Source organism: Lacerta agilis, chromosome 6 (genome assembly GCF_009819535.1).
Source record: "Lacerta agilis isolate rLacAgi1 chromosome 6, rLacAgi1.pri, whole genome shotgun sequence".
NCBI classification, from domain to species: domain Eukaryota; kingdom Metazoa; phylum Chordata; class Lepidosauria; order Squamata; family Lacertidae; genus Lacerta; species Lacerta agilis.
This window is the reverse complement of record NC_046317.1, coordinates 46214678-46242042: the sequence shown is the minus strand read 5'-3', so window position 1 is coordinate 46242042 and position 27365 is coordinate 46214678. Positions and strand designations below refer to the sequence as shown.

Genomic DNA, 27365 nt, shown 5'->3' with positions numbered 1-27365 from the left:
CAAACTTAGTTGGTCTTTTATTTTGACTATGGCAGACCAACACGGCTACCCACCTGTAAAGGAACAACAGTAATTTCTCCTTGCGCGAGGAAATTCAACCAACATGTTTTCGTTTTCAGTGCTTAAGTAAAAGAAAAGCAGACGTACAAAATAGTAACAGGGTATCGCGCACGCTGCTGTCCCCTATATAAACAAACCCTTATGGCGCTTCTCCTTTCAATATGAAAACGGTTATTAGATAACCCCCTCACCAACGTTGGAGGCTCCCTCCCTCGCTCAGCGTCTCACCACAAACACAAAGCCTGCTTAACAACAAGACTCCGTTCCTCACTGATTGGCTATTCTATGGTTGAGTCGATTCACACACTTCTCGTTGCTGACTGGATCGGAACTATAATTACGTGAATCTCGTTGTGGGCGGAGACCGTTTGGGAATATGGAATAAGGAGTGGGGGGGGGAAGAGAGAGAGAAAGACGGAGCGGTTTCTTTACCGACTCGAGCGGAGGGGGCGGCTTATGATCGTTCGAACAAACAAAGTCGCAATATCGTCTCGCGCAGCCGTAAAAAAGCGTCGGAACTACTTTCACGGCAGGGGGCACTAATCCAACCAGTCGTCGCGGCGGCGAAGGTGGGGGCCTGACGGAGACAAGACTTTTGTGATTGGCATTGCAGATAGCCTATGAGACGGTAACGCCGATCCAGGCGGTCGCAGGGATTGGACCGTGACTGGGAAACTCCCCCGACGCAACCAGGAGGGGGCGGAGCATAGGACGGTTTCGGCCCCAGGGTAATACTCGAGCTTTGGGCCTTGGCAAAGACGGAGGTGGTGCTTGTATGCACGTAGGTGAGTACGAATTAAGGGGGCTTTCTTGGGAGAGCCATGGCAAGGCCGGGGGCGGGCGGCGGACTGACTGACTGAGCAGCGAGGGAAGCGAGAACGGAGGAGTGGGAAGCGGGGCTGGTCCGGGTGGGGCCCCTCTCGGTTGGCCTGAACTACCGTTTGAGGAACGGGAACCACCGAGAGCAGCAGAAGACCGTCCTTTCGTGTGGGAGTGGATGGAGGGTGGGCTTCCCTCTCCGCTGGATTGATCTCTCCCGGGGCTCAGAGCCGCGCCGTGTGGCGCCAGGCCCTGGCTTCATCAGCGGAACGGGTGAGGGACGGCCGGTCTCGCCGCCTCCGCGCACAAGCGAGCGACCCGATTTTCCTCCCCTCCCCTAGGCCGGGTTTTGTAACTGCAGACGCAGCCCGAGGCAACTCTGGGCGCCCCTACAAAGATGGGGTGGGTGGGATGCTGTTAAGCCCCTCGCGTCTGGCAGCGATGGGCGCAGCTTCCTTTCTTCTCCTGGAGAGGCAGGCCTCCCTTCCGTGTGTACAAAACCAACCAGGCCCGGCCCATCAAACAGTGCCGCACGTGCCCCTGTCAAGGAGACATCCTTCTCCTAAGAAGAGCCTTGCTGGGTCAGACCAAAGGCCTGTCTAGTCCAGCATCTTATTTCCCACTGAGAAGGAACAGAATAACGTGAGCGCAGTAACCCTTTCCTGCTTGTGAGCCCCGTCAACGATGAGATTCATAGCCATACTGCTGCCTCTTTCCTCTAGGCTTCATGGCCTTTCAGGATTGATAAATGTCTTTGTTGGAGGGGGAAGTAACTCTTTGGTGAGAAATGTAACTCAAGCTCCCGTGTCAGGAAATGCCTTCAATAAAACAAAAGCAAAAGCATCGTCATACCGTATCCTCTGTAGCCAGTATCCCAAGAGTGAGAATGGTGGGGTCTTTCTCAAACAGCAGTGTTGACAGTACACCCTGGTACTTGTTCTTTGACGGGAGATTTTTACAGTTTGATGGATGTTTAGGAGGCACAAGCTGTTGAGTAAAACATGGTGAGAGGGGGATTTTTTTGTTTTTGTCATTCCACGCCCAAGATAGTTGGGTTTAAGTTATTGATCTTTAGGAAATGGGAGGGGAAATGCCTTCACTGATGTTTAGCATTCTTTATATATTATGCTTAAACTATCCTGGATAGGCCTGATATTGATTATTTGTTTGTGTTATTTGAATGGTTGTTTGTATCAGTGCACTTTTTTCCTGGTTCACATGTGACAAGGACAATTGTGAAGAAGAACCATGGCATCTGAATTTGAGAACCCAAATCCAAGTGCAAGAATAATGACATTCCACCCAACTATGGAAGAGTTCAAAAACTTCAGCCGTTACATTGCTTATATAGAGTCGCAAGGAGCTCATAGAGCTGGACTGGCAAAGGTAAAACAGACCACAAAAGTGTTCAAAATGTTCTCTAGTATGATTCAGAAAAATATAGCGTACAGTTAACTTACTTACATTGGGGTTACATTCCAGAGATCACACCTAAAGCCAAAATCATGTTGAGTCCAAATCCATTATGTTCAGTGACAGGTAGGATTGCCAAAGTCAATTTTCCTGGAATGCCACTCCCTTTCTGCCAGTTTTATTTTTTTTACATAAAGCTGAATGAGCAAATGTGCCTAAATTGCAGGCTTATTGTACTCTGTTGAGAACCACAGCATAGTGCTAATGAGAAATATATTTTGTAGTGAAGACTGTCTTTGGAAAGTTTTGATACACAGCTGCATGCTGTTGATGCTAAGGAAATAGTGCTTATTTTCATTACAAATAGGTCTTAATATTCCTCACTGATAAAAATTGAGTTGTCTAGGCTTTCATGGTCAGAAATAGAAATGTTGCACATTTTCTAATATTATTTGCTTGACAATATTTGAGATGAAGGGTGATTTCCCCCCCCATATTAAAAGTTGAGACAGTTGAATGACTGTATAATTCTAACCATGTCTACTCAGAAGTATGAGCTATTTAATTCAATGAGGCTTAGTCCCAACTAATTATATCAAAGCATTGTGCCAATGAAAACTATATTATAGAATCATAGAATTGTAGGGATTCTACATAAATCATAGAATTGTAGGAAGGGATTCTGAGGATTATCTACTCCAACCCACTGCAATGCAGGTATATGCAGTTGTACACTTGGAATAATATCTTATGAAATCATATGCCATACTGGGTTACTGCTACAGGTTTTATTTAATTGCTATTTTGAACCCTTGTGCCATTTGTCTTTTGAACTTTCTAGGTTGTTCCTCCAAAGGAATGGAAACCACGCAAATGGTATGATGATATTGATGATGTGAACATCCCAGCTCCTATTCAGCAAGTGGTCACAGGCCAGTCGGGCCTCTTCACACAATATAACATCCAGAAGAAAGCTATGACAGTTCGGGAGTTCAGGAGGATAGCAAATAGTGATAAGTATGAAAGTTTAAATATATTTCTATTCTGTAATTTTGTCTAGCACAGTGATAGCCAATGTGGCACCTTCCAGATGATGTTTAATTACACCTGCAGTTCCTGGCCATTAATCATGCTGGCTGGGGCTAATGGGAGTTGTAGTCCAAAACACATGGAGGGCACTACATCAACTACCTGCCCTAGTTTCTTTTTTTTTTTTAATGACTGCCAAGCGATGCCTATGTATGACCTGTCCTTTAGTTTTAACAGAAAGAACAGATCTTCATACACAAAGGCATGAGTCAGCCCCAGGGAGCCCCTGCTGCGCATTGCAATTCTTGCACCCATAAGAAAATGATGTTTGGTCCTGTTCTGTGGCTCATAGGAATTGTGTTTATCCCTGCTGACCACCCAGGAACACTGGTGTTCTTTGTCAAACATTATCACCAGAATAATTGAGATAAAATTATCCAGTCATGTACTGTATTTCTTAATGGTCTTTTCCTTCTCAAATCATGCAGATCAGTTTTTTGGCAAAGAACTTGAGCCTGATTGCATAGCGTACAAAAGGAACTGGAATGGAACATTTGGCTTCTTAGTTCTGCATGTTTATACATATTCCCTCTATCCATACTGCTTATCTAATCTGTTTTTTATAATACATTTTTATTAAGTTTAATTGTTGTTGTTTTTTAAATGACTGCTACTTTTTCTGACAATTCTATGAGGTATGCCTATGAAAAAGAAAGTGAAAAGCAACTGCCTTCTATTTTAGATACTGCACCCCTCGATATACTGATTTTGAAGACCTTGAACGCAAATATTGGAAGAACCTCACATTCAATGCTCCAATATATGGTGCAGATGTTAATGGCACACTCTATGACAAGGTAAGAAGCAAACTTATGAATAGAAGTGTCTCTAACTTGTGTATGGTTTACCTTGCTTTCAGTAGTGATTACAAACTCTTAACCTTGATGCTGAGCTCTAACCATTGTAGGGTGTCACTGAAGCAAGTGCAGATTTACCTGCCCCTGTTGCTGAAATTACCAATAGGGCAAGGAGTAGAGGTTAGCAGTAATAATCAGAAGGTTGGCGGTTTGAATCCCCACGACGGGGTGAGCTCCCGTTGTTTGGTCCCTGCTCCTGCCAACCTAGCAGTTCGAAAGCACTTCAAAGTGCAAGTAGATAAATAGGTACCGTTCCGACAGGAAGGTAAACGGCATTTCCGTGCGCTGCTCTGGTTCACCAGAAGTGGCTTTGTCATGCCGGCCACATGACCCGGAAGCTGTCTGCAGACAAACGCCGGCTCCCTTGGCCTATAGAGCAAGATGTGCGCCACAACCCCAGAGTCGTCCATGACTGGATCTAACTGTCAGGAGCCCCTTTACCTTTTAAGATGTTAATCACTTGTTTCTGTTTGGCTTCATTTAATTTCTTTAGCATGTAGACGACTGGAATATTGGCCATCTGAATACAATTCTTGATATAGTAGAGAATGAAAGTGGAATTACTATTGAGGGGGTGAATACACCATATCTCTACTTTGGAATGTGGAAAACATCATTTGCCTGGCACACAGAGGACATGGACCTCTACAGCATCAACTACTTGCATTTTGGGGAGCCCAAATCATGGTGAGAGAACTTGTTATGGAAAAGCATTTTGTATATAACTTTTACTTATATTTACTATTCTGTATTTCAAGTAAGAGTCTCATGGGCAAGCAAGCTTTCTGACTTCCTTAGTTTGGAAAAGAACAAAATTTGCCTATAAATGTTGGTTCCTTGGCAATTGAAATTATTTCCCCATTATTTCCCATTACTACTACTACTACTACTACTACTATTACTACTATGATAACTAAAGCTCTTAAGCCCCAAGCTCCCCTATGCTTTTTGTTTACTTAGCGTGTTTGTGACTACAGGTACTCCATTCCTCCAGAGCATGGGAAGCGACTGGAACGCCTTGCTAAAGGTAACCATCTCTTTCTGTCTCAGTGGATGTATGCAGTTGATTGTTTCTGAAGAGCCATAGGATCTACTTTCGCTTTAATGCTACCATGGCAATAACCCTAATCCAGCATTATAAACCTAACAGCAGGGAGGAAGAACTTTTTGCACATGAGGGGAAAAACCTTTTCTAGTGCAGCAACTTATCCTAGTTCCCATACAGTTCAACTGACAGGTTAGTGGAGTGATGAAATTTATTAAATCAGTCAGTTTCTGAATGTTGAAATGAGCAATGTTGGAAGACTATTACCCTTGCACAGCCCCCTTTTCTTTTTTAAGGACTACATAGGTGAATATATGGACAAACATTCATCTTTTCTTGTATCTTCAAAGAAAAGTTAGTTCCTCAATTGCTATGTTCTTGCAGTTGAAAGAAGAAGCATTACTCATCAGCACAATCCAGTAGAACACTGTAATAATCGTGCCAAAATGTATAAATATACAGTATATAATACAACAGTGATGGTTGTACTGCTGGGAGCTAGTTTTGGCTTCCTTGGGCAATGCCTGACATTGGAAAAATTGGAAAATCATTTTGAGAAGAGACCTTGGGTGTGGGGAAGGACTGTAACCCAGTGCGTAGTGGACATATCCTTCATAACGAAGCTCCAGCTTCAGTTCTCGGCATCTCCAGTTAAAGACTGAGCAAGGCTGGGAAATATCTCTGCTGAGACACTTTGTCTCCAAATGAATGTGTGGGAAGGGAAATTTCTTTGTGGTGGTAACATAGAATCTGGGAATGAAGTGTTTTATTCTTGCACTCCTACTTGGAGGGGGGATTTGAAGTTAAGGCTGATTGTCTTAATTGTAATCTGTTTAGGCTTTCAAAATGTTTTTTACTCAGCTTGATTAAAGGAAATCCACTAGTTAGCTTCACTTTCTTTAGAACCCACAAACAAGATGCAACTTCTATTAAGAGTCTAAAAAACGGATATTAATCTCCACCTTAGTTCTTGGGGTTTTTTATTATGAGGTGTCCCCCTCCCCCATTTTCGTTATTTTGGTCCTTATTCTGAGTCTGTGACATAATTTGTATTGTGCCATGAGATGAGATAGGAAAGACTGTCCACCTTTCCATTGGAAACAAGTGGGTACAGTCACCTTTGAGTGGGCATGATAATGGTCTGATTTTTTATTTTTTTTGCAGTCTTGTCTCTCTCCTGCTTGAGTAGCAAGAGTGGAGAATAAAGTATTTAATAATGTAGCTAAAGGGTTTATATGTGAGCAGCCCTTTTCATCCAGCTGTGTTGTATAGCTGTACAGGAGCAGGAAAACATATAACATATTTACTTAAACAGGGTTCTTTCCTGGAAGTGCCCAGAGCTGTGAAGCTTTCCTGCGTCACAAGATGACCCTAATATCCCCATCAATATTGAAGAAATATGGCATTCCATTTGACAAGGTGAGAAAGGAGCATTGGCATCACTGCAGTGTTAGAGTACATCTAAGGAAGCAGCAGGGATCCTTGTAAAATGGCAGGAATTGGATTTCTGAGAAGTTGGTGAAAACACCAGAAAATACAAAATCTCTTATGAGATCCCTTAAACTTTGGCCTTCCTATTTCTACAAAGGTTTGGTCTTAAACTTACTGGACAAGATAGTTTTCTTCTGCAAGTGAATTATAAGGTACAGAGTTTGATGCTGTGCAGCGGGATGAAGCAAATTGTTTGTTTGATTTCTGCCTACTTAGCATAACATGCCTTGACATAGAGGTTGACCACATGTCTCTTTTCTATTGCCAGTTATGCAGTTCTAATTGAAATGGAAAAGGCACTACTATAGCATTGAAAGATAATTTTAGTCACTCAGTCTCAGCTGATACATAATTTATCTAAATATTTGTTTACAAATGTACACATGTCCAAATAAAATTTTCACTAAAATGTATATTGCACCTCATTTCTTCTTCTGTCCAGTTTGAAATATGCCATATATAGTTCAATTTGCAGCAGTTCTCAGTCTCCTAGAAATTTGTGAATAGTGCAAGTAAATCAGCCTTTGACAATTTAATTATTTGAGCAAATGGGTAATTGAGCCCTATGTTTTTGGATTCATAGTATTGGAACTTACAAGTGAAATGCAGATAATCTTAAGTGGCCTTCCTGTCTTACAGGTGACCCAAGAAGCAGGTGAATTCATGATAACCTTTCCTTATGGATACCATGCTGGCTTTAATCATGGCTTCAACTGTGCTGAATCTACTAATTTTGCTACACTCCGGTGGATTGAGTATGGAAAGCAGTCTGTACTAGTAGGTGTCAATTTGCTTGCTGCTTGAAAAAAAAACCCTACTTAACAGCTTGATTTTTAAAATGGGGATCTTGGAACTACTGTATTTTTATAACAAATGTTTTTGTTGATGATTCTGGGCTGCAAAGTTGAATCAGCCAGTTTAGTCTTTCTAAGATTGATTATGCTTAAAAATGTGCAGTGGGAGGACTTGATTAGAGAACTTTGGAGACCTTTACACCTCTACTCCATTCTGGTAACTAGCAGTAATGGTTGGTGTAGGGAGGGCTGTGATCTTGCTTCCACCTTTCCCCACGATGGCCAAGTAAGTAGCCACAAGTAGTGTTAGGGCAGCTGTATGGCACTACTGCTCTGGCTGCTCCTGCTTAGTTCCCCAAATAGAGGCAAATCTTGCTTCATCCACTGTATAAAGCACAAAGCTTGTGAAATAACAATGTGTTAATGAGACTTGTTGAGTTTCCCAGTACTCTTTATATATGTTTTTTGAGAGAGAGAGAGATTTTATTGAACCTCCCGGTGCTCTCCCATCCAAACGTCTGATCAGAGCCACACTTTCTTAGCAGTGTGGCAGCTACAGATGGTTCTAGGTCATTCACTGGGCCCTTTTTATTTCATTATTAATCATTTGTTACACCAACTAACAAATGTGTTGATGTCAGAATACAGCTCAAAACAGGTTTTGAACTTCTGATATTAAGAATATTCGACAGGAATTGGATGTACACACTATTACCCAGCACTCCCCAAATACATTTCCATTTACTCAGTAGAGCCCTCTACCTCTGTTATCCTCTCCCTTTTTGCACATGATTATTTTCAATCTCAAGTCTAGTACCTGCTTATTAGTTTTGACTGGGAATGGTAAGTGAAACCATTGGAGAGAAGGCATGGTAGCAGAGTAAAGTAATATTGGACGGAAATAGAAAGAGAAGTGGCCTCACTTGGTTTGTTACTCCATGCAGTGTTCATGCCGAAAGGACATGGTCAAAATCTCCATGGATGTCTTTGTGAGAAAATACCAGCCAGAACGCTACAAGCTTTGGAAAGCAGGGAAAGATGCAACAGTCATTGACCACACACTTCCAACTCCAGAGGCAGCTGAGTTCCTGAAAGGAGAGCTCCTTCAGAAAGTTAAGAAGAAGCAATGTCCTGAGCAAAGTGAACCTGAAGAAGGATGCAAAGCAGAGGGAGATATGGAGAAGAAGAGGTATGTTTGTGTTTTTATACACAGAAATTGTGAAGTGGCCAATTCAGGAGCTGGATATTACCTTCCTTTCCTATGAACAAAGTTGATCAAAAGTGATGATCAACCTACTTAAGACATGGCCATCAGCAAATTCTTGTTTTGATGTTTTTCTGGCTCACAGTAGGGTGATGAATATTTAGATGAACGCAAGATATAAAAAGCATATAGCTGAGAAGTCTACTTAGTGCTATTTGATCAGCATTTTCTTTAAATATATTTTCACTATAGGCTTGTGAGGGAGCATTTTACAGAAAATGGCTGAGTTGATTTAATATATTGCAAACATCTGACTAGATTACCCTGTCAACCACAACCTTTTCACCTTGTCTGTATCCATGATGGATACATTACATTGAAGATGGCTACTCCATTGCTACATAATAGTCAAGTCTGTAACTCAGGACCTTTATGTAAAACAGCAATCTTTTTAAAGCTGAGGAAGAAATGCTGTAAAATTTATTCCAAGCATTGATGTCAATAAATGTCCATTTACTCTGTGGCAGAGTGTGGTATGGTTTCTATCACCTTTCTCCATTGTTGTCTTCATCATGATACATGCATCTCCCCCCCCCCCATGAAGTCCAGTGTGGTGTAGTGGTTAAGAGTGGTAGACTCGTAATCTGGTGAACTGGGTTCGCGTCTCCGCTCCTCCACATGCAGCTGCTGGGTGACCTTGGGCTAGTCACACTTCTTTGAAGTCTCTCAGCCCCACTCACCTCACAGAGTGTTTGTTGTGGGGGAGGAAGGGAAAGGAGAATGGTAGCCGCTTTGAGACTCCTTCGGGTAGTGATAAAGCAGGATATCAAATCCAAACTCTTCTTCATTAGTCAGCTAGTCCTGAGAGATAGCAACTTGCTGTGCTGGCTTCAGTTGTGCTTAACTTGTAAGACTTGTTTTTGCAGCATGCCCAAGCATCGCATTGGAACCAAACGGCACCGGGTCTGCTTAGAGGTTCCTCATGAGGTGAGCCAAAGTGAGGCCTTTCCAAAAGAAGAGCTGGGTTCAGTGCAGTTTGACATGGAAGTGGCAGAACCGCCTGTTGGACCTGCTAGAGAGCCTGTGCAACAAGGGGACCAAGGGCTTGCACCCCCAGGTAACTGCTTCAAGGTCTTGCTCCATTGCACTGCTCCATCAGCATGTACCATGTTGCTGCAGTTTTATTCATACTGTCACTAAGTGTCATGTACCAGGTGCAACACACATTAGATTGAAAAGGGCTACTGTTTCTGCATTACATGCAGAAATCTAGGCAGTAAATTAGCACAACCTTTAAATCTAACTACAAAATACATGCTCAAAGAAGCTGGGGCAATCACAGAGAAAGTTCTTTGTAGTAATGTTCACCTTAAGTTATTGAGAGTCATTTGACAAAAGTCCAATACTACTGTACCATTAAAAGCTTTTAGAACAAATTAATAAAGTGAATAGCGGTTAGCCCCCATATCAAGAGGTGTTCATCTGAAAGTTGTAAAGGAACTGATACGGAATTGCCAAAGGGTTCAATGTGGTAACAATAAATGGTCTACCGTTAAAATCCTTAGAAGGTAGCTAATATGTAATGTTTTAAAAGATTTGAAATAGATTGGGAATGTGCGCTGGGACATGCAAGTAGGGATAATAGGTGTCTCCTCCCTCTTCCCTTAATGTTGAGTTTTAACATCGTACAGGTGGAGAATTCAAAATGGACAATAACATTTTTGAAAAAATGCTTATGAAATGTGCAAGCATGCATGCTGAGAAATGGTGGGGTGGTGATGACACTGAGCTAGAATGTTTTCTTGGTGCTTGAAGTCATGGAATAAAAAGGTTGCTGGGCCACTGCTGACATAGCCAGACTTAGCTACCTGATGGATCACCTCTGGAAGCCTCACTTTGAATTTGTCTAATTTGACAGTTACTAATGAGTGCTTTAAACATTGTTTTGGTGCAGAATATGCAGATTCCTCGGAAGTAAAATTTGAAGAACTGAAAAATGTCAAACTAGAAGAGGAAGAGCCAGACGCAGCTGTTTTGGATCTTTCCATCTCTCATTCTGTGACTTCAGCCTTGACCCAGTCAGCCATGAAGCAGAGTTCAGCCTCCAGCTCTCAGTCTGGCTCTTCAATATGTTCAAGTTCTTCAGATTCTGAATCTCCTGACTTCCCCAGGCAGGCTCTTGAGCAAGCTGAAGTTCTCACAGTGCACAGTTATGCTAAAGAAGAAGTCGGTGGCATGGACAGTGAGCAGCCCTCTGGAAAAAAAGCCAGTGCTACTACCCGTGTGAATGAACAGGAACTTGCAAAAGTAATTGAAAGATTAGTATTGGGATTGCATTACAAGAGCAGTCTTGCTGTAGCATATGCTGCAAGCAGACTAATGATCAGTGATACCTAAATTGTATGAATTGTGTAATAGATCAGGCTTGAACTTAAGACTGGTCTTCTTTTATGTAATGTGCTGTCAGCTTGATCCTTGTAGTGTTTTGCTAGTACAAGCATAAGCTAGATGTTAAATAGATGTGCATTTGTGCTAGGACTGTGTTTTCTGCTTTGGGTACCAAGTAACTCTAGATGTCCAAAAGCTATATATTTGCACCTCCAAGTGAAAGTCTTCTTTGTCATGGAGTGTAAGCCACAAAACAAACAAGCTGTTTTCACTTTCAGACACTGTCCTGTAGCTTGGTACAGCAAAAGCATTTTTCAGATTTTGGCTTTTCTCTCTCTTCTTCCTGACTTCAGTTCTGAAACAACCCCCCCCCAAAAAAAAATCTGTTTATGTTGTGCTGCATCTGTTGTCTGTGAATAGATGTCCACTGACCTACCTCTGTCTTATCCAGATGGCGAAGGAGTATATCAGATCAGTAAAAGACCGTAAAAAATCAAAAGGGCGTCGCCAACCCCTGAGCAAACTCCCACGTCATCACCCACTTCTGGTTAAAGATGGCCTCAGTGATGATGGTAAGTTCAGTGTTGTTTCCTTACTGCAGAAGAGGTCTGTTGTGGATGCTGGTGAGGAATGGGATTCCCAGATGTGTGCCCTTGTACAATTCCTGGGCAGATACAGATTTTTTTATTTTTTTAAGGTGTGCGTACTGCTCAGTTGTTTCCTACATGCATGCCACATTTGTGCAGAATGAACACATTTGAATTAATGAATTGGAAGGCAGGGACAAAGACAAAGGGGAATGCCTACTGGCATAGATGGAAGCAAGCAAGCAGATTTGGTCTCCAGCTGCAAATGTGTGTGTATGTAGACTAATGAGGTAAAATTTGAACGGAGAAAATGTGGATTCCAAACGAGATCTCTCCCCCCCCCCATTATTCCTTGAAATATGTCCTCTTACTCATTTCTGGAATATTTTGATTAATAGTTCCTGAGAAGATACAGTGCATGGCTAACTGAACTAGAATTACTCTGGCATTGAATTTTTCAGCCAGCAGGTTAGGGGCTGGTACAGGGCTTTGATCTGTTGGTTCCTAAAATTCAACACACTTTTTGTTTCTATTTACATTTAGTGTGTACTGTGTTACTTCCAAGTTATTGATCCTATAAATTAAATAGGCTTGAGAGTCATCATGCTAGAGCTTCCACTATTATACCACATGTGTGAGAACAATGCTTGTAATTGCTGCTGGTGAAGCAAACTTTCAGCAGTACTGGGCAATTCTACACTTTTGGGGACAGTGAGAACAGTGTCGTTTGGTAGTACTTGTGAAGCGGGTCAAACCATTAAGGAATTTTCCAACAATCTATAAGTCCCTGTTTTGTAGCTAAGGTTTGTAAGCTTTGAAAGACCCCTGTGTATCTTATTGCAGAGATGTCAGAGCAGCTGGCACCAGATGAAGAAACTGAGGAGATAGAAATGTGGGCAAAGCCACTCAGCCAGCTATGGCAGAATCGCCCTCCAAACTTTGAGGCAGAAAAGGAGTACAACTCAGCCATGGCTCAGCAAGCCCCATATTGTGCAGTCTGCATGCTGTTCCAAACCTACCAGGTAAGCAGGCCATATCTTTTAGAGGTCTTTGTGGTGCACCAGTGCTGAGAGAAAATGGTCTCTAAGGATTGCAAAACTAGCAGTGCTGCATCTTGCACTGGCAGCAAGATACTGACAGGGGCCATTTGTATCTCCATTGTAAGTGGCACGTGTTCTAACATCTTGGACTTCGTGTTGCTGTGTTTGTAAACTGGCTGAATCACATCTGACAGATTTAATGTGGTTTTTTTAATGGCTTGGCCCCCAAAATTCTGCAGTTTTTATTAAGCAATTGTACATATTCAGTTCCTTATCACAACATGTGTGCACAACTTTTTGAAGTTCAAATGTATGCCTGCAAGCAGATGTTTGCATGTTCTGTTTCTTATGCACATTTCCTCACATTTCTGTCTCTTTGCTGCCTCCCAGCAAACAGAGAACCAACAAACAAGGCAACACGAGACCCAGAGCTAAAGCAACATATCAGTTCTAGAAAAACTCTATTATACCAATGATAAACAATAGCAAATACAATCAAGCAAAATGGCAAAGTATGAAAAATCTCTGTAGCATCAAATACAACCGAGCAGAATAGCAAAGTTTGAAAAAGTCTCTATAGTATGGATGGAACAGTAGGTCATGTAATGTTCCAATGAGGCTGAAGTAGACGGAGACTGGACAGTGATTCCAGATAAGGTGCACTGTTTCGATGTTACTTCTTCAGCAAAGTCATAGGTAACTGAAATTTTAGACTGGAAAATAGATACAAATATAAAATATACTAACATGAACAAATATAAATATACTAACATGAACATAGATACAACAATACACTCCAAAAAACAGAGGAAACACATACCCCTTCTCATATGGTGGAAGATATTTCGAGGAACAGTGCTCATAGGTATATGTAAACACTGCTAATACATTGAAAACTACCAAAGAATTATATAGTCGTATCCAGGGGGAGTTAATAACACAATAAAACAAGATTTAAAGGTATACGACAGAAAAACAATGAAACAGAGTTTAAAGGCGCAGAGCAGGAACACTCCCCAAGATGAGGTATTAAAAGAAGCAATTAAAGTCCAAATCAAAATTAAGTCCCCCAGGATGTAGTGTTTTAAACATAAAAATGAAACAAGATTCCTGTTGATGTAATATTTTCTCACAATCTTTTCTAACAATAGATTTCTGGTTAACCCACAGAACCGTATATAACAAGTCTATATCAGAGTAAACAGAGCAGCAAACAGAGCAGTTTAGTGGGAGATTTTAACTTCCTTTGCATGGAAGGGATGTGGACCACAGTTGGTCTATACAAGAGATGTAGAACAAATATCTATTGAATTAGGTTAGAAGACGGATTTTATTTGGATTGCTAACATCTTATGGTTTTTGGAGGAATCTTTGTAATAGCACATGTGTGATTAGTGAAGTATATATAAAATAGTTTTAATGGATGCAGTTTTCAAGAATGCCCTTTAAAAAGTGCTTGAAATGTGTCTGAATAATTTGCAAGCATCTTAAAAGGCATGTACCATTTTGTATCTGTTGTTTGATCTTAGTTCTGTTGTACAGTAACATTTTATTGGTTGTGCAGTTTGTTTGGATGTCTTTTTTCTTAAGCAAGGAAGAGTTCATTAAGCCTTCCCTTCAATATTACCTTGCAGAGTTTGCTTCCATAGAGAGTTACTTGTGAAAACACTGTGGGGTATCGGTCTCTTTAAATCGTGTTGGGTTGTTTCCAACAGCTGCTAGAGCCTACCCTTATCAACACCTTCCATTTAGCTTCTCTGAGCCAAATCTATTAGAAACCTCTTTAGCAGTTTGATGTGACTCAGGAAGCAAGATAATAAAACAGGAATGGGTACTATAATGGGATTACAAGATAACTGAGGTCTAATTTAGCCTGTCCTCGATCTTGGCACATGATTACTTGTTTAAATTATTTAAAATTATGCCCTCACATTTGTACCTTGGTCTGACAGCAAGTTGGCTTACTGGGTTGTGTGTGTGTGGGGGGGGGTTAATATTAATATTTAGTGTTTCTTTCTCACTAGGGAATTCTACTAAATCTACATCTGATTTGTCACTAACCTTGTCATTGGCTGAGTTACTTGTCTGTTTAAGACTAGAGTATTCTAGTTCCTGTGTTCGGACAGGACTGTACCTGATAGGTAGCATACTGAATGAGTAGGTGGTCTTTGGATGAGTAGGTGGCCTTTGTTATTAGCTACACTGCCTTGCCAAACTGGTGTCCTATTAAATGACTCTTTCCTCCTCTGACAGGCAGATTGTGGAGGCCAGAGCTCGCAGGCAGCTCCAGATGCTGATGGAAAGATGAGAACTAAGCCCCTGATTCCCGAGATGTGCTTTACTACCACTGGCTGCAGCACAGATGTCAGCCTCTCCACTCCTTACTTGGAGGAAGATGGCACCAGTCTTCTGGTCACTTGCAAACAGTGTCAAGTTCGAGTACATGCCAGTGAGTACTAAATATCCTGGGTCTGATCCTGTGCTATGATATTATATGCTGTCCCTCCATTTTACTCTGTTTTAAAAAGGGAAAGATGGACCTGTGGTAACTCACTGCTACTTAAAAAAAAAGCAGGGAAGGATGCAGAAAAATATTAGGGAGCTGCTTTCTGGGAAATACCTTGATTTGTACAGAGAATAAAATGAACAAGTGCATGGAATACCTTGCATTAGTGTGAATTAGCTAAGAAATGAACAGGAAATATAATCTGTGTACATAGTAGAACTAGAGCATGCCAAAGAAATTATGCAGCAGATTAAAAAAAGCATACAGAAAGCATTTGCACACCACACATAACGGAACTGTGAAATTCTTCCACTTGAAAGCTTGTATAAGAGTTCATTTAAAAAGACAGCAAATGATCAATAGCAATATCAGCTGCTATTAGGATTGCCACAATAAATTGTCTACATAATGTTTTGGGTATTCTTAACACTTCCGGTCTCTAGCGATTTTATAGTGAGACAACTAAATCTGATTAGTTACCCAGTTTTTAATAATCTTCAATCCTAACAGTGACCAGAGTCAGGATCTGAAAACCCACCTACCTCTACCCCTATGACTGTTCTTATGTGTTGAGTAAATCATGAAGAAATCCCATTTTGAAATAAAATACGAGAAGAGTGTAAGAGGCTCAGTGCTACTGTTAGACATGTATTACTGTGATTTGAATGGGTGATGGAATGGTTAGTCTACAGTCTGCTCATGTTCTGGTGTTGTCTCTTTCTTCTCCCTCTGGTCTGAATGCCATACTGTTGTGTTCGGGGACACAACTGCCGTATTCAGCTATGCAGTGATTAATTCTATCAGTAAATAAAGTTACTGAAGCAGGAAGAGTGGAATCTGGAAAAGCTTGCCAGTTTAGTTATATGCTGCTTCTTCGCAGTGAGCTGTGCCCAAAGCAATTTACAACATAAATCAATTTATCAAAATACAAAAAAGGAAGGAGGAGAAATCAGTTTACAAACTTACCAATAAATCCAAATAGGATAAAATCAACAATTCAGAAAACATTGAAGAAATAAATAATCTAGATTTAACTTACATTTTGCTCCATATTTATGTATTAATGGACAATACACACACACACACACACACACACACACACACACATTAGAGAAAAAATGCTTCTCCTGTTGAAGTTGTATGTTTATTTGTGTTAGGTTGTTACGGAATAGCCCCTGCGAAAGCAACTGAGGACTGGAAGTGCTCTAGATGCAAAGCTAATGCCTTAGAAGAGGTAAGAAAACATTGAATGCCATACCTTTTGCTTAAAAACTTGTGTATGTGTGTGGGACTAACATGAGTTTGGCCAAACTGTGAGAGGCAGTGAAGGATAGGCGTGCCTGGCGTGCTCTGATCCATGGGGTCACGAAGAGTCGGACACGACTGAACAACAACAACAAATGTGTGTGGGCCTTGACTCAATGCTACTGGGATAGCTTTTGGAATGCTATACATGAAAATGTTCTATTGAAATGTAAATAATATTGTGAGCTAGTTTCTGTTATGAAAATGCTTCATGGAATAGTCTCAAAGGAAATTGGAAGGTTGAGTTACTGGAATATATAGGCAATGACTGTTTTAGGCACGTGCAATTGATGCATGACCATGCATGCACGTATCATGCTGTCCCCAAAAGTGGCTGGAAAAGGGAGTGGAACGGAGCAGGTTGCGCTTACATGCACTCGCTGCTACTCACAGGGGTCAAGAATGCAACCCCACACACAAAGCAGTCAGTGCCTGTATTTGTGTCTGTGTTTAATGGTAGCCCGTCCATTGAATTCCTCATACTGGAACTGTTATAAAGTGGAAGATTCTTGAAATTTCCCTAAAGCACTATGTCAGGTTGCACATTGAGATTCCATGTTAAAATTAATATTTATGGTGCTCATTGAGAACCTTTATCTGGTCTGCTGGTTTAGAGAATTGTGTCCTGTTTAGTATGTGGCTTATAGGTACTTGAGCTGATAATGGAACTGGTCTGTAAGAGCAACTACCTAACAATTTGGTTAGGGTGCTATATATAGGCTTAGCATCCATCTGAACAAGGCAGAGTTCCTGCTTCACCTCCACCTTCAATTTTCATTGGTGTAGGAGGACTTCCCCTTCATTTGTTCTAGAAATCAACCCCATTGAGTGCATTCAGCCCAGCATGAGGCATATGTTAAGCCCTTCATTTCTGCAGGTTTCTAGTAGAATTGGTTTGACTTCTCTTCCGCTTTAGTATGCTAGCTTAACAAAAGTGGTTAATATAATAAAAAGAGTGATTAGCTTGTACAGTCTGCAGGACTGAGCATTTTGTGTGTTTGAGAGAGATAGGAAGTTTCTGTCACAAGGATGAAAGTGAGATTTTCTTAATTTCTTCTGTTTTGGTAATTTGGCTTTTTTCCTTATCTGTCAGGATTGCTGTTTGTGCTCACTTCGGGGAGGTGCACTTCAAAAAGCCAATGATAACAAGTAAGTACTTAGGTAACTGAATATGGAAGGTCTTTTTTCCTAAAATGTGTCAATAATTCACTTAACTTGAAGCAACAGATCTGGGAATTATGAGTTCCTGTTTGGTGCAAAGTGGGTTGAGAGGAAGTGTGTTTGCTTACCTAACGTTTGTACAAGGCAGGGGTGGGTGTAGGTTTGTTGGTTTCAGATGCATCATCTCCTGCAGCCCATCTTTTATAAGCATGTGCTAACACTCCATCTTCTGATGTTGTTCAGGTGGGTTCATGTTATGTGTGCTGTTGCAGTTCTGGAGGCTAAGTTTGTGAACATCGCAGAACGCAGTCCAGTAGATGTCAGTAAAATACCACTGCAGCGCTTCCGGCTGGTAAGAAAGCAGATTGTTTTGAAGTGATCCTTTGAAGTGATCAATGATCCCAGCATATGCTTTTTGATTATTCTTCCATCAACATTCTGACAATGGATGTAAAATAAGGTTGTTCAAATCAGTAAGATAAATGAAGCTGGAGTAAGACTGGAGGCAGAAGCAATTGTACAGGTGTAAAGTAGAACAGTGTTTTTCAACCTTTTTTGGGCAAAGGCACACTTGTTTCATGAAAAAAATCACGAGGCACACCACCATTAGAAAATGTTAAAAAAAATAACTCTGTGCCTATATTGACTATATATAAAGTAATTTTTCAATTTTTCCCACGGCACACCAGGCAACATCTCGCGGCACACTAGTGTGCCGCGGAACAGTGGTTGAAAAACACTGAAGTAGAACACATAACCTGTATACTGTACTTACTAAGCACTTCATATATGTTGTTCCAGTGATCTGTACAGCAGCCCTATAAGTTAATTATGTTGTATTATGTTGCAGATAGCAACTTAAAGCTGAAATTATAGCTTGCCAAAGGCAACTAAGTGAACTAATAGCTATAACTATTTGTTTTCTGCATTTACATCCTGCTCTTTTCCCATGAAACTACTAATTCCAAAGCCCTTCCCACCAACTTTTAGTCAATAGTATTCACCTTGCTCCTGCCTGCAAGATGGACACATCTTTCCTAGATGTGTCATTATGAGGGGTTGAGAGACCCAAAAGCCTACTAGATACAAGAGATTAGAGGGAACTGAAATGCCAACAGCATTGGTCAGACCAGTGTCAGGTTGAACACACCAGTTGCATTATAATGAGAGAGCAGGCTGCTTATGCAGCAGAGAAAGATGGGGAGAGTAAACTATCCCAAATAAATGGGCCATTATTCTCCTGCATACTATGTATGACGTGTGGTTAACAGCCCTTTTCATCAGCAAGCAGTGCTGCATTGCATTTTGTTGTAAATTACCTTGAGCATAGCACGGGAAATTTACAAAGCAATATGGCATAGACTACCTGCAGCTAACTAAACAGCATGAGTTCTCTATTATTCTTCACAGGGTTCTAGAGTAGTAGTGTTCATTTGTTGAAAGTGCAGTACTGTATTTACTTGACGGAGATCAGTAAGTGCCATTGACATTTTAAAAATGAAACATAAAGCCTATAATAAAACACAAATCAGAACTGACAGACTTCTTGAAAATAGGAATTTATCACATCTGATCCCAAACCCTCTCATCTACTTCTCACTTGAAAGAATGCAGATGACTTATTTTTTTTAAGAGTGTAGGAAAATTTGGAGAACAAATTGTGAAGGGAAAAGATGTCCTTTTCCACTGAGATGGTAATTGTTATACCTCCTTTCTTTGAAAGGAGACCAGTAATTGAGTAGGGAGGGGACAAGGGATAAGCATTAATTGCTCATGTTTATAGTAATGATGAATGAATAAGCTATTCACTGGCAGTTGACTAAGGACACAGCAAGTAAAATCCAGCTGTAGTTTTTTATGGAATACAAGTGTCCCTGCCTAGCTCAAGAGTCTATCATCATCATCATTATTAAGATATATTTATTGCTCTTCATCAAATGATCTCCAGGCAGTTCACAAGATAAAAATACAAGATAAAAACCCATGGAAACTTGAGCCAGATAAATTACATACAATCAGGTTAGGGCTGCAGGTCTCCTACACTTTCACAACTTTTGAGACCGGGTAAGCAGAAGCAAAGGTGGTGTCAGGGTGCTGCCCTCACCTCAGCGCAAAGGGTTGCCAGGACTTTCTGCCTATCGCGACCCCCCGCCCCACCTGCTCATCAATTCGTCTTCCTCCAGTGAGGAAGGCAGTGATCCCTCTAGTGGGGAGGGGGAGACGGGACGGGGAAGTAGGAGTCAGGGCTCTGACAGGGAAGGAGAGCCCTCGCATCAAGCAGGGACTGGAGGTGAGACACCTCTTCCATCTCCCCACTTGCGTAGGGGCGGGAGGGGGTAGGAGGGGGGTTCCTTATCCCGCAGCTTTTATGCTGGGCAAAGAACCGGAAAGAGTCATTCCTGGACTCTGCCGAAGGATGAGCTAGACGTATTTCTTGGTGCTGCACTGTACATATCTGCACAATAAAGAAACTTAGTTTAGAAACCACGGCGTCTGACTGGTTACTCGTGAGCAATCACTGAGAACCCTTACAGGTAGGGACAGCATTGATAACTTAATCCAGGCATAGGCAAACTCGGCCCTCCAGATGTTTAGGGACTACAACTCCCATCATCTGTGACCACTAGTCCTGTTAACTAGGGATCATGGGAGTTGTAGTCCCAAAACATCTGGAGGGCCGAGTTTGCCTATGCCTGACTCAGTCACACTTCTCCTTAAGAGATTTTCCTACTACCCTCTTGATATTACAGTAGCTCCTTTTCACTCACTCAAAGTAAGTCTCAAATTTAGTCTGCTGTTTTCAGGGTAGTGTGGTGATATGAACATAATTCATGACTTGTTTTTATTTATGCTTTGGAAACGCCTTTGTGTTTTGTTCCCACCATGCCTTCATCTCAGTCTTTCATATTACTGTACAGTTAGAATGGGCTTTATCATAGTCCATTAACAGTTGCCCATTTATTTTATATTGTGAATAACCTGCTTCTGTTGTCAGGTATTTCATGTTTTTCTGCTGATGTTGTACAGCTGGTTGGCACTCTTGTTTATGTACTAGTTCAAAGCCCTGTGCTCTAAATGAGATGCTTGTTCTTTCTCATTTGGGTATTAGACTTTTGGGCTTATCAGATGAGAGCAGCAGGGATATTGGAGGCACCATTCTTGATAGTTTCTCAGCAAATTATTTGAGTAGGGGAAAGCCCTATAAGAATTGTGGGGAGACTGCCAGGGAGAGACAGCTAATTGATAAGTCAATAAAAATGATTCATGAGGAGTCTAATGGTCCATCCATCTTTGTGACAAACCCTTGAGCAAAAGTTGATGTACCACAAAGCTCACATACATAGGTAAGCATAAGATGCAAATGGTTAATATTTATATGGAATTTGGAGATATCCACGATATTTGAAAAACTTTCTCAAGATTTCTGAATCAGTCCTGTATAAATGTGTCCTTATTTCAGTACCTCAACTTCAAAAATGTAGCATCCAAGCCAGATTTGAAGCTGATATGGCTCAGTGTCCTTTCTGGTTGTCACGTTCCTTGAATCTGTTGACCCTAAACACTTTTACTTGATTGCTAAACTGGTTTGTTCACAGAAATGTGTTTTTTGCAAGAAGAGACGGAAGAGAACTGCTGGCTGTTGCGTTCAGTGCTCTCATGGTCGCTGTCCTACATCCTTCCATGTCAGCTGTGCTCAGGCAGCTGGAGTCATGATGCAACCGGATGATTGGCCTTTTGTGGTCTTCATTACTTGTTTCAGGCACAAGATTCCATCCCAGGCAGAGGTAAGGTCATGGAGGCTGTTAGATTAGGTTTAGAAACTGTTAAAATCATTTGCATATCCACACAGGGATGAAAATAGTTAGGAATCCAAAGATATGCAGCACCAGCAAAACACATAGCGCTTGGGAGGGGAAACAGTGAACAGTGATCTCCTTTGTTCAATGGAGGAGCATATCATTTTAGGGCACTGTGTTAATTGACAGCTTTGGGCAAGTTATCCTACCCTTCCTGGAAATAAAATGCATTGGAAGTGCTTTGCTCCCTGATTAGTAGTCCATAAGCTTGGAAGTTTTATGTATCTTGACTATGGCTCTTCTTTTCTCTTCAGCGAGCCAAGGCTGCTCTTCAGGATCTTACCGTGGGGCAAGCAGTGATCAGCAAGCACAAGAACGGGCGCTTCTACCAATGTGAAGTGGTCAATCTGACCAAGGAAACCTTTTATGAGGTTAACTTTGATGATGGCTCCTTCAGTGACAACTTATACCCAGAAGACATTGTGGTATGCTATGTAATGAAAGATCCATTCCACTAGAGGGTGTATAGTTTAAGGAAATACAGTGGTGCCCCGCTAGACGAAAATAATTCGTCCCGCGAAAATTTTCGTCTAGCGGGGTTTTCGTCTTGCGGAGCGGCAATGGGAGCCGCGCTCCGCAAAAAAAAAAAAAAAAAAAAAAAAAAAGACGAAATTTTTTCGTCTTGCGAGGCAGCCCCATAGACTTTTTCGTCTAGCGGGGCAGCCTCCCGCTAGACGAATGCTTTCGTCTAGCGAGTTTTTCGTCTAGCGAAGCATTCGTCTAGCGGGGTACCACTGTACCTTCCTAAATGCTCATATTGCATCTCAGTTCACATTGCTGAAGTATTAGTGTTCATTGAAATGGGACAAATCTCTAAAGCACCTGAACAGGGCTCAGCGTATCACTTTGGGCTGTAGGATGTAGAACAGGGGTAGGCAACCTAAGGCCCATGAGCCACAAGTGGCGCAGCACAGCACGGGGACTCGCTTCCATGGCGCCGGAAATCGCGTCTGCGCAGATGCAGACGCCGGAAATTGTGGACACGCACAATCCGGCCCACGGAGGGATCTCCACTGGAGTGAACCGGACCAGGCGAGGTAAACCTTGCCAACCCCTGATGTAGACTCTGAATGGAGCACTTAAAATGCCTGGCTGCTTTATTACAAATCTCTTCCATTCCCTCCTCCTTGGCATTTTTGTACCTTTAGCATCATTTTTTTTAAGGATGCCAGATAACACCAGCTGTGGTAGGAGCACATATCTGAAATACCAAGGATAAAGTGTTGTTTGTTTTTTATTGTTAAACCTTTACATGTAGTATTGGGGGGAAATAGGCTCATAGACAGGTATCTACGGTGATGAATTAGCCAGGACTGGTTCCATGCTGTAGAACAGCTGTGTAGTTGTGGCACCAGATTTGAAGTGTAAACAACTGCCTATTTAAGGCAGCAATGCTCTATGTGTAACACAAGTTTCATGCCTAACAGCAATTTAGGGGAGAGCAGGAATTCCACTTAATGAAAGGTCTGGTGCCTCCCCAACCCCCATTTATCCACTCAACTGGTAACTCTCTCCAGAGTGGGTTGGATAGTCAGCAATATTTATTCTTCCCATTTGTAAATAGATAATGTTTATCTTTTCCAAAAAAATTATCCCACATGACAGAGTCAAGATTGTCTCCAACTGGGTCCTCCAGCTGGAGGTGAAGTTGTTCAAGTGAGATGGACAGATGGACAGGTTTATGGAGCTACGTTCGTGGCCTCGCATGTTATTCAGATGTACCAGGTGAGGACTGAATGAGAAGGGATTATACCTCTACTGTCTCCACTGTCTTTTTGTATGTGTGTTTTTATGGCTTGCTAACTTGGAGGTCTACTACTACTGCTCAATTCACAAACTTATTTGTTAATTGTACAAGTGGCAGATAGCATGTAGGCTGTAGCTTCGCCATAGTTAAGGAGCACTGTTTGAGCTGACCATTTGAAATTTGACTTGCTATAACTGTGATCATGTGCTTTGATTCTAAACATCTGTACAAGTCCCTTCCCAGTCCCCTCTCTTGCTGTTAGCTTGTCTTTCACCATTCCCACCCTGATGTCTCTCGAGGGCATATATGCAGATTCAGTGTTTGTTTCCCAGCGTCAGCTCAACAAATGCAGGGGCCATGAGGGGACAGATGGTAAGATGGACATTATCCTGAACTCAGGAAGGCATGGGTTACTGTGCTCACTTGACAGTTGCCTGATTTTTCTGGATGTAGGTGGAATTTGAGGATGGCTCCCAGCTGATGGCAAAGAGGGATGATGTGTACACTCTCAATGAAGAACTTCCTAAGAGGGTCAAGTCAAGGCTGGTGAGTCAAGGAGCAGGGGAGGCTGATCCATATAGTTCTTTTCACAGAGAAGTAAAGTTATAACTCAGACCTTTCTGTGCCTGAGATGGTTTATTTCATGATGCTATAGGCATGGGTGTGTTTTAATTATTAATTTAAGATGAGGGGGTACTATATCCCTGCAAGGTGCAATCCTTGACTTTAAACAGCGATCGTGGACCTTCTCGAAATATAAAATCCCTTTTGTAACTATCCCTAATTTTATTTTAGTGACTGGCAAACTGAACTGATGCTTCAGAAGCTGCCATTTAAAAGTTCTGAAATTAAAAGCCCAATTGATCACCTGTTTGTGGGGATCAGCTGGGCCACATTTAATGCAGAACATGGGTGCCATTCTCATAGTAATTATTTTGGTTGATTTCTCTCCCACAGTCTGTTGCATCTGACATGCGCTTCACAGAGATCTTCACAGAGAAGGAGGTCAAACAAGAGAGAAAAAGACAGCGGGTCATCAATTCACGCTACCGTGAAGATTACATTGAGCCTGCACTGTACCGGGCCATTATGGAGTAGTAGTGGAGTGGTAGCTGGCAACAGAATTGCAGTGACCACCTTCAGGTGGATCCTAGCACTCCAGCACAGCAGAGGCCAAACAGACTGTCTTTACATCCAGGGTTTTTTGTTTTTTTTAAAATGAAGCAAACTTACCTGATTCTGCAGCACCTTGAAGGTGATTGTCAAGTAATAGGATGGATTCGGCTTTACCGGCAGACTAAGTCTAGAATTTGGGAGCACTAAATTCTCTGACTTCCTGAACCATTTGGCTCACACCAGCTTGATGGCTTCACTTTTGGCAGTGAGTTTCTTTTTGAAGAACAAACTCTTCTCTACCAGAGGAAAAACTTCTTAATACAACCCCAGGGAGCAACAGACAGCTGCAGTGCTATGGATGAACCCCCTGCTTTTTCCTGGATTAAGTGTCTGGTTCAGGGAGTGTTTCCCAGCTCACCATGCCTGCACAAAGCTGGCGATGTCACTGGTGCTTGACAATTAATTCCTTTTTATATTTATAACCCTGTTTTTGTCATGAGCATGTGTTTTTTCAGCATCAACTCTCAGACGGAGCCAAGTGGGATGAAGAAGGGAGAGTGAAACTGATTAGCTCCTTTTAGTCCCTACTTCTTGAACATTTGATTTAAGTTTTTGTCCTATTTTATATTCAGAGACTTATTTACTCATGCGTTTAATTGTAATAGTATGTGCCTATGTAATAGGAAACTGTATGGAGCCATTTAGTACCCTGCATTCCTTGGGCAAGAGAATCCTAGGAAGTACCCCTCATTAAGGCAATAAGGACCGCAGGCATTCCAGGGCCCTGGTTCTCCTGGGAAGACGAGAAGTCAGGCACAGGCGTGCAGCAAGGATGCCTTGGGAAATAATTGTAAGCGTAGCTCACTGGCATTGGCTCCAGCTTGTGGGGTGTCTTGAGTATAAACTGAGTATTTATAAAATAAGTGCGGAGGTCAGCATTATTGGTATTTCTGTTTAGGAACTTTATGCTGGTTTTGCCCTAAACTAAGATGGTAAAAGTAGCAACAGAACTCATGTGTATTTGGTCCTATCCAAGGTGTGATTTTGAGAGAGAGAAAAGGCTGCTTCTGTGCTTTACAACCATGGGGACAACTTTACGTACGTTCTAGAGAGAGCACAAGCTACTTTTATAAATATGTTATTGTATTGTATGTAGGGCCATATCATCATGAACATGCCCTTATCTGACCTTGGAAGATAAACGTACCCTATTGTTCATTTGGCTGCTCTGGCAAAGGATGTGGTGCCACAACCCTCTGTTCAGCTATTTCTCTTGCTGTATAAAGATGTGCTGTATAGGAAATTTTAGGGATGGAGTGCCTTCTTACACAACAGACTATGTTGTGGGGTAGCCCAAGCCTTGCAGTATATATTGCAAATTCCTATAATGTAATTTGACCAAATTCTCCTTCAGCTTGCAAACACAATCTTCAGGCATTTTTCTGGCTCTTCTCCCTTTATTAGTTGTAATTTTGTTGTGGCCTGAGGCAGCCCATAACAGAAGGGGGGGAATACAAATCTTGATAAGCCAGTATTAACTTGCTCTGTGTATTATTTGAGAGAGAATAGGAGTGGGGTGACTTCAGAAGCAGTGTATGTGGGATCCCTGAACGCACATACACAGCAGACTGGAAGATTAGAAAAGTCATTGCATCTCACTGATCTCTGTGACTGTCCTTTGAGGCATGGCAGCTCCCCAAATGTATAAATCTGCCTTTGGAGAAACACTTCAAATATTCTTGAATACTTTTCTACTCGCTTTGCTATCTGGGTGGGTGGGCATACTTTTTGGTGCTTTGGGTAACAGATTCCCTCTGGTCAGTATTCTTCTGGTTCCCCAGGTATGATATTGAAAAGCAGAGTCTTCTATCTTTCTCTTTCCCAGGAGCCTCTTCCTGTCCCAGCTGGCATTTTCTGCATCTTGATTGAGGAAGGATTGTGTTTATATACGGAAATCCTTATGTTGGCCTATTTTTTTAAAATATGGCTTATTTACTGTTATGCTTCAACTGAAATAATGGGCTTTTCTGTATCAACTTTGAAACTGAATCATTACCTTAAATATTATCAACAAAGGGGGATTTTTCATTATGCTTTTGTTTCAAATTGTCTTTGGAAAAAACTAGTCTAGAAGGCATATAAATCACCCGATAAAAATAGTCTTGAACTGTAGCTATACTGTGGCTCAGGGCCTTTTCTGAATATTTTTAAAAATGATATCGGGGTTGAATATGTGTGTCTCTGGAAATGGCTGTTCCTATTCTAGAGTGTGGGTGAACCTGAACAACGATTGCAGCAGGTTAAAGTAAAACAAATATATATTGTGTGGAGATAATATGTAAAGTACATTGTGGCTGAACCAGCACACTTTGTGAGAATTCTAAGGATTCTATCCAGAGCATTCTGCTCTACTACTATTATGGGTGTGTGTCTTGCTTCATTGAGATCAATTAAATGCATTTAATCTTAGTCAGGATAGGAGATCAGTGAAATAGCAAAGCAGGTGTCTGTCACCCAAAGTGCCAATTGTTTAATTTTATATCTGATTAATGACTGGGGGAACTCATTTGTATTGATATTTTAATAGGCTTTTGAGGAGTTAAAACTCCATTTTATTTGCTTCCCCCCTACTTTGAACACAGATTAACTGATTAAGATGCATGAACAGCAAGGAGCAGGCCGAACAGAGTGTTACAGACATGATATATCACTATTTCCCTTCTCTAAATTGGACTCCAATCATTTCTGACCCGTTTGAAGTTTTACTGGCTTTGGAATGGCGATGTGAGATGGATACAAGATAGGCAGCTTTATGTATTGTTTTCAACCTGATCTAGTAATATAATTTTGGACTAGACTCAACTAATTAAATCTGAAACACTTTAA

At 41.5% G+C, this 27365-nt stretch overlaps 1 protein-coding gene across 2 annotated transcripts; it reads left to right on the top strand.

The window, feature by feature from the left end:
- Nucleotides 1–696: 696 nt before the first annotated feature.
- Nucleotides 697–27365, top strand: KDM4A (lysine demethylase 4A). Of its 2 annotated transcripts, XM_033152369.1 has the most exons (22): nt 698–845; nt 2077–2265; nt 3134–3309; nt 4064–4178; nt 4732–4925; nt 5216–5265; nt 6599–6702; nt 7414–7551; nt 8513–8757; nt 9699–9889; nt 10727–11079; nt 11612–11732; nt 12591–12769; nt 15041–15236; nt 16451–16527; nt 17692–17747; nt 18003–18111; nt 21356–21544; nt 21871–22041; nt 23222–23341; nt 23817–23909; nt 24321–27365. In XM_033152369.1, exons 2-22 carry the CDS (start codon nt 2128–2130, stop codon nt 24459–24461), a joined length of 3156 nt encoding a protein of 1051 aa, XP_033008260.1. In that variant the 5' UTR covers nt 698–845; nt 2077–2127; the 3' UTR covers nt 24462–27365. The 2 variants fall into 2 exon arrangements, with proteins under 2 accessions (XP_033008261.1, XP_033008260.1); XM_033152370.1 differs by lacking the exons at nt 23222–23341; nt 23817–23909; nt 24321–27365 and adding an exon at nt 22354–22458 and having other exon boundaries at nt 697–845; nt 21871–22095.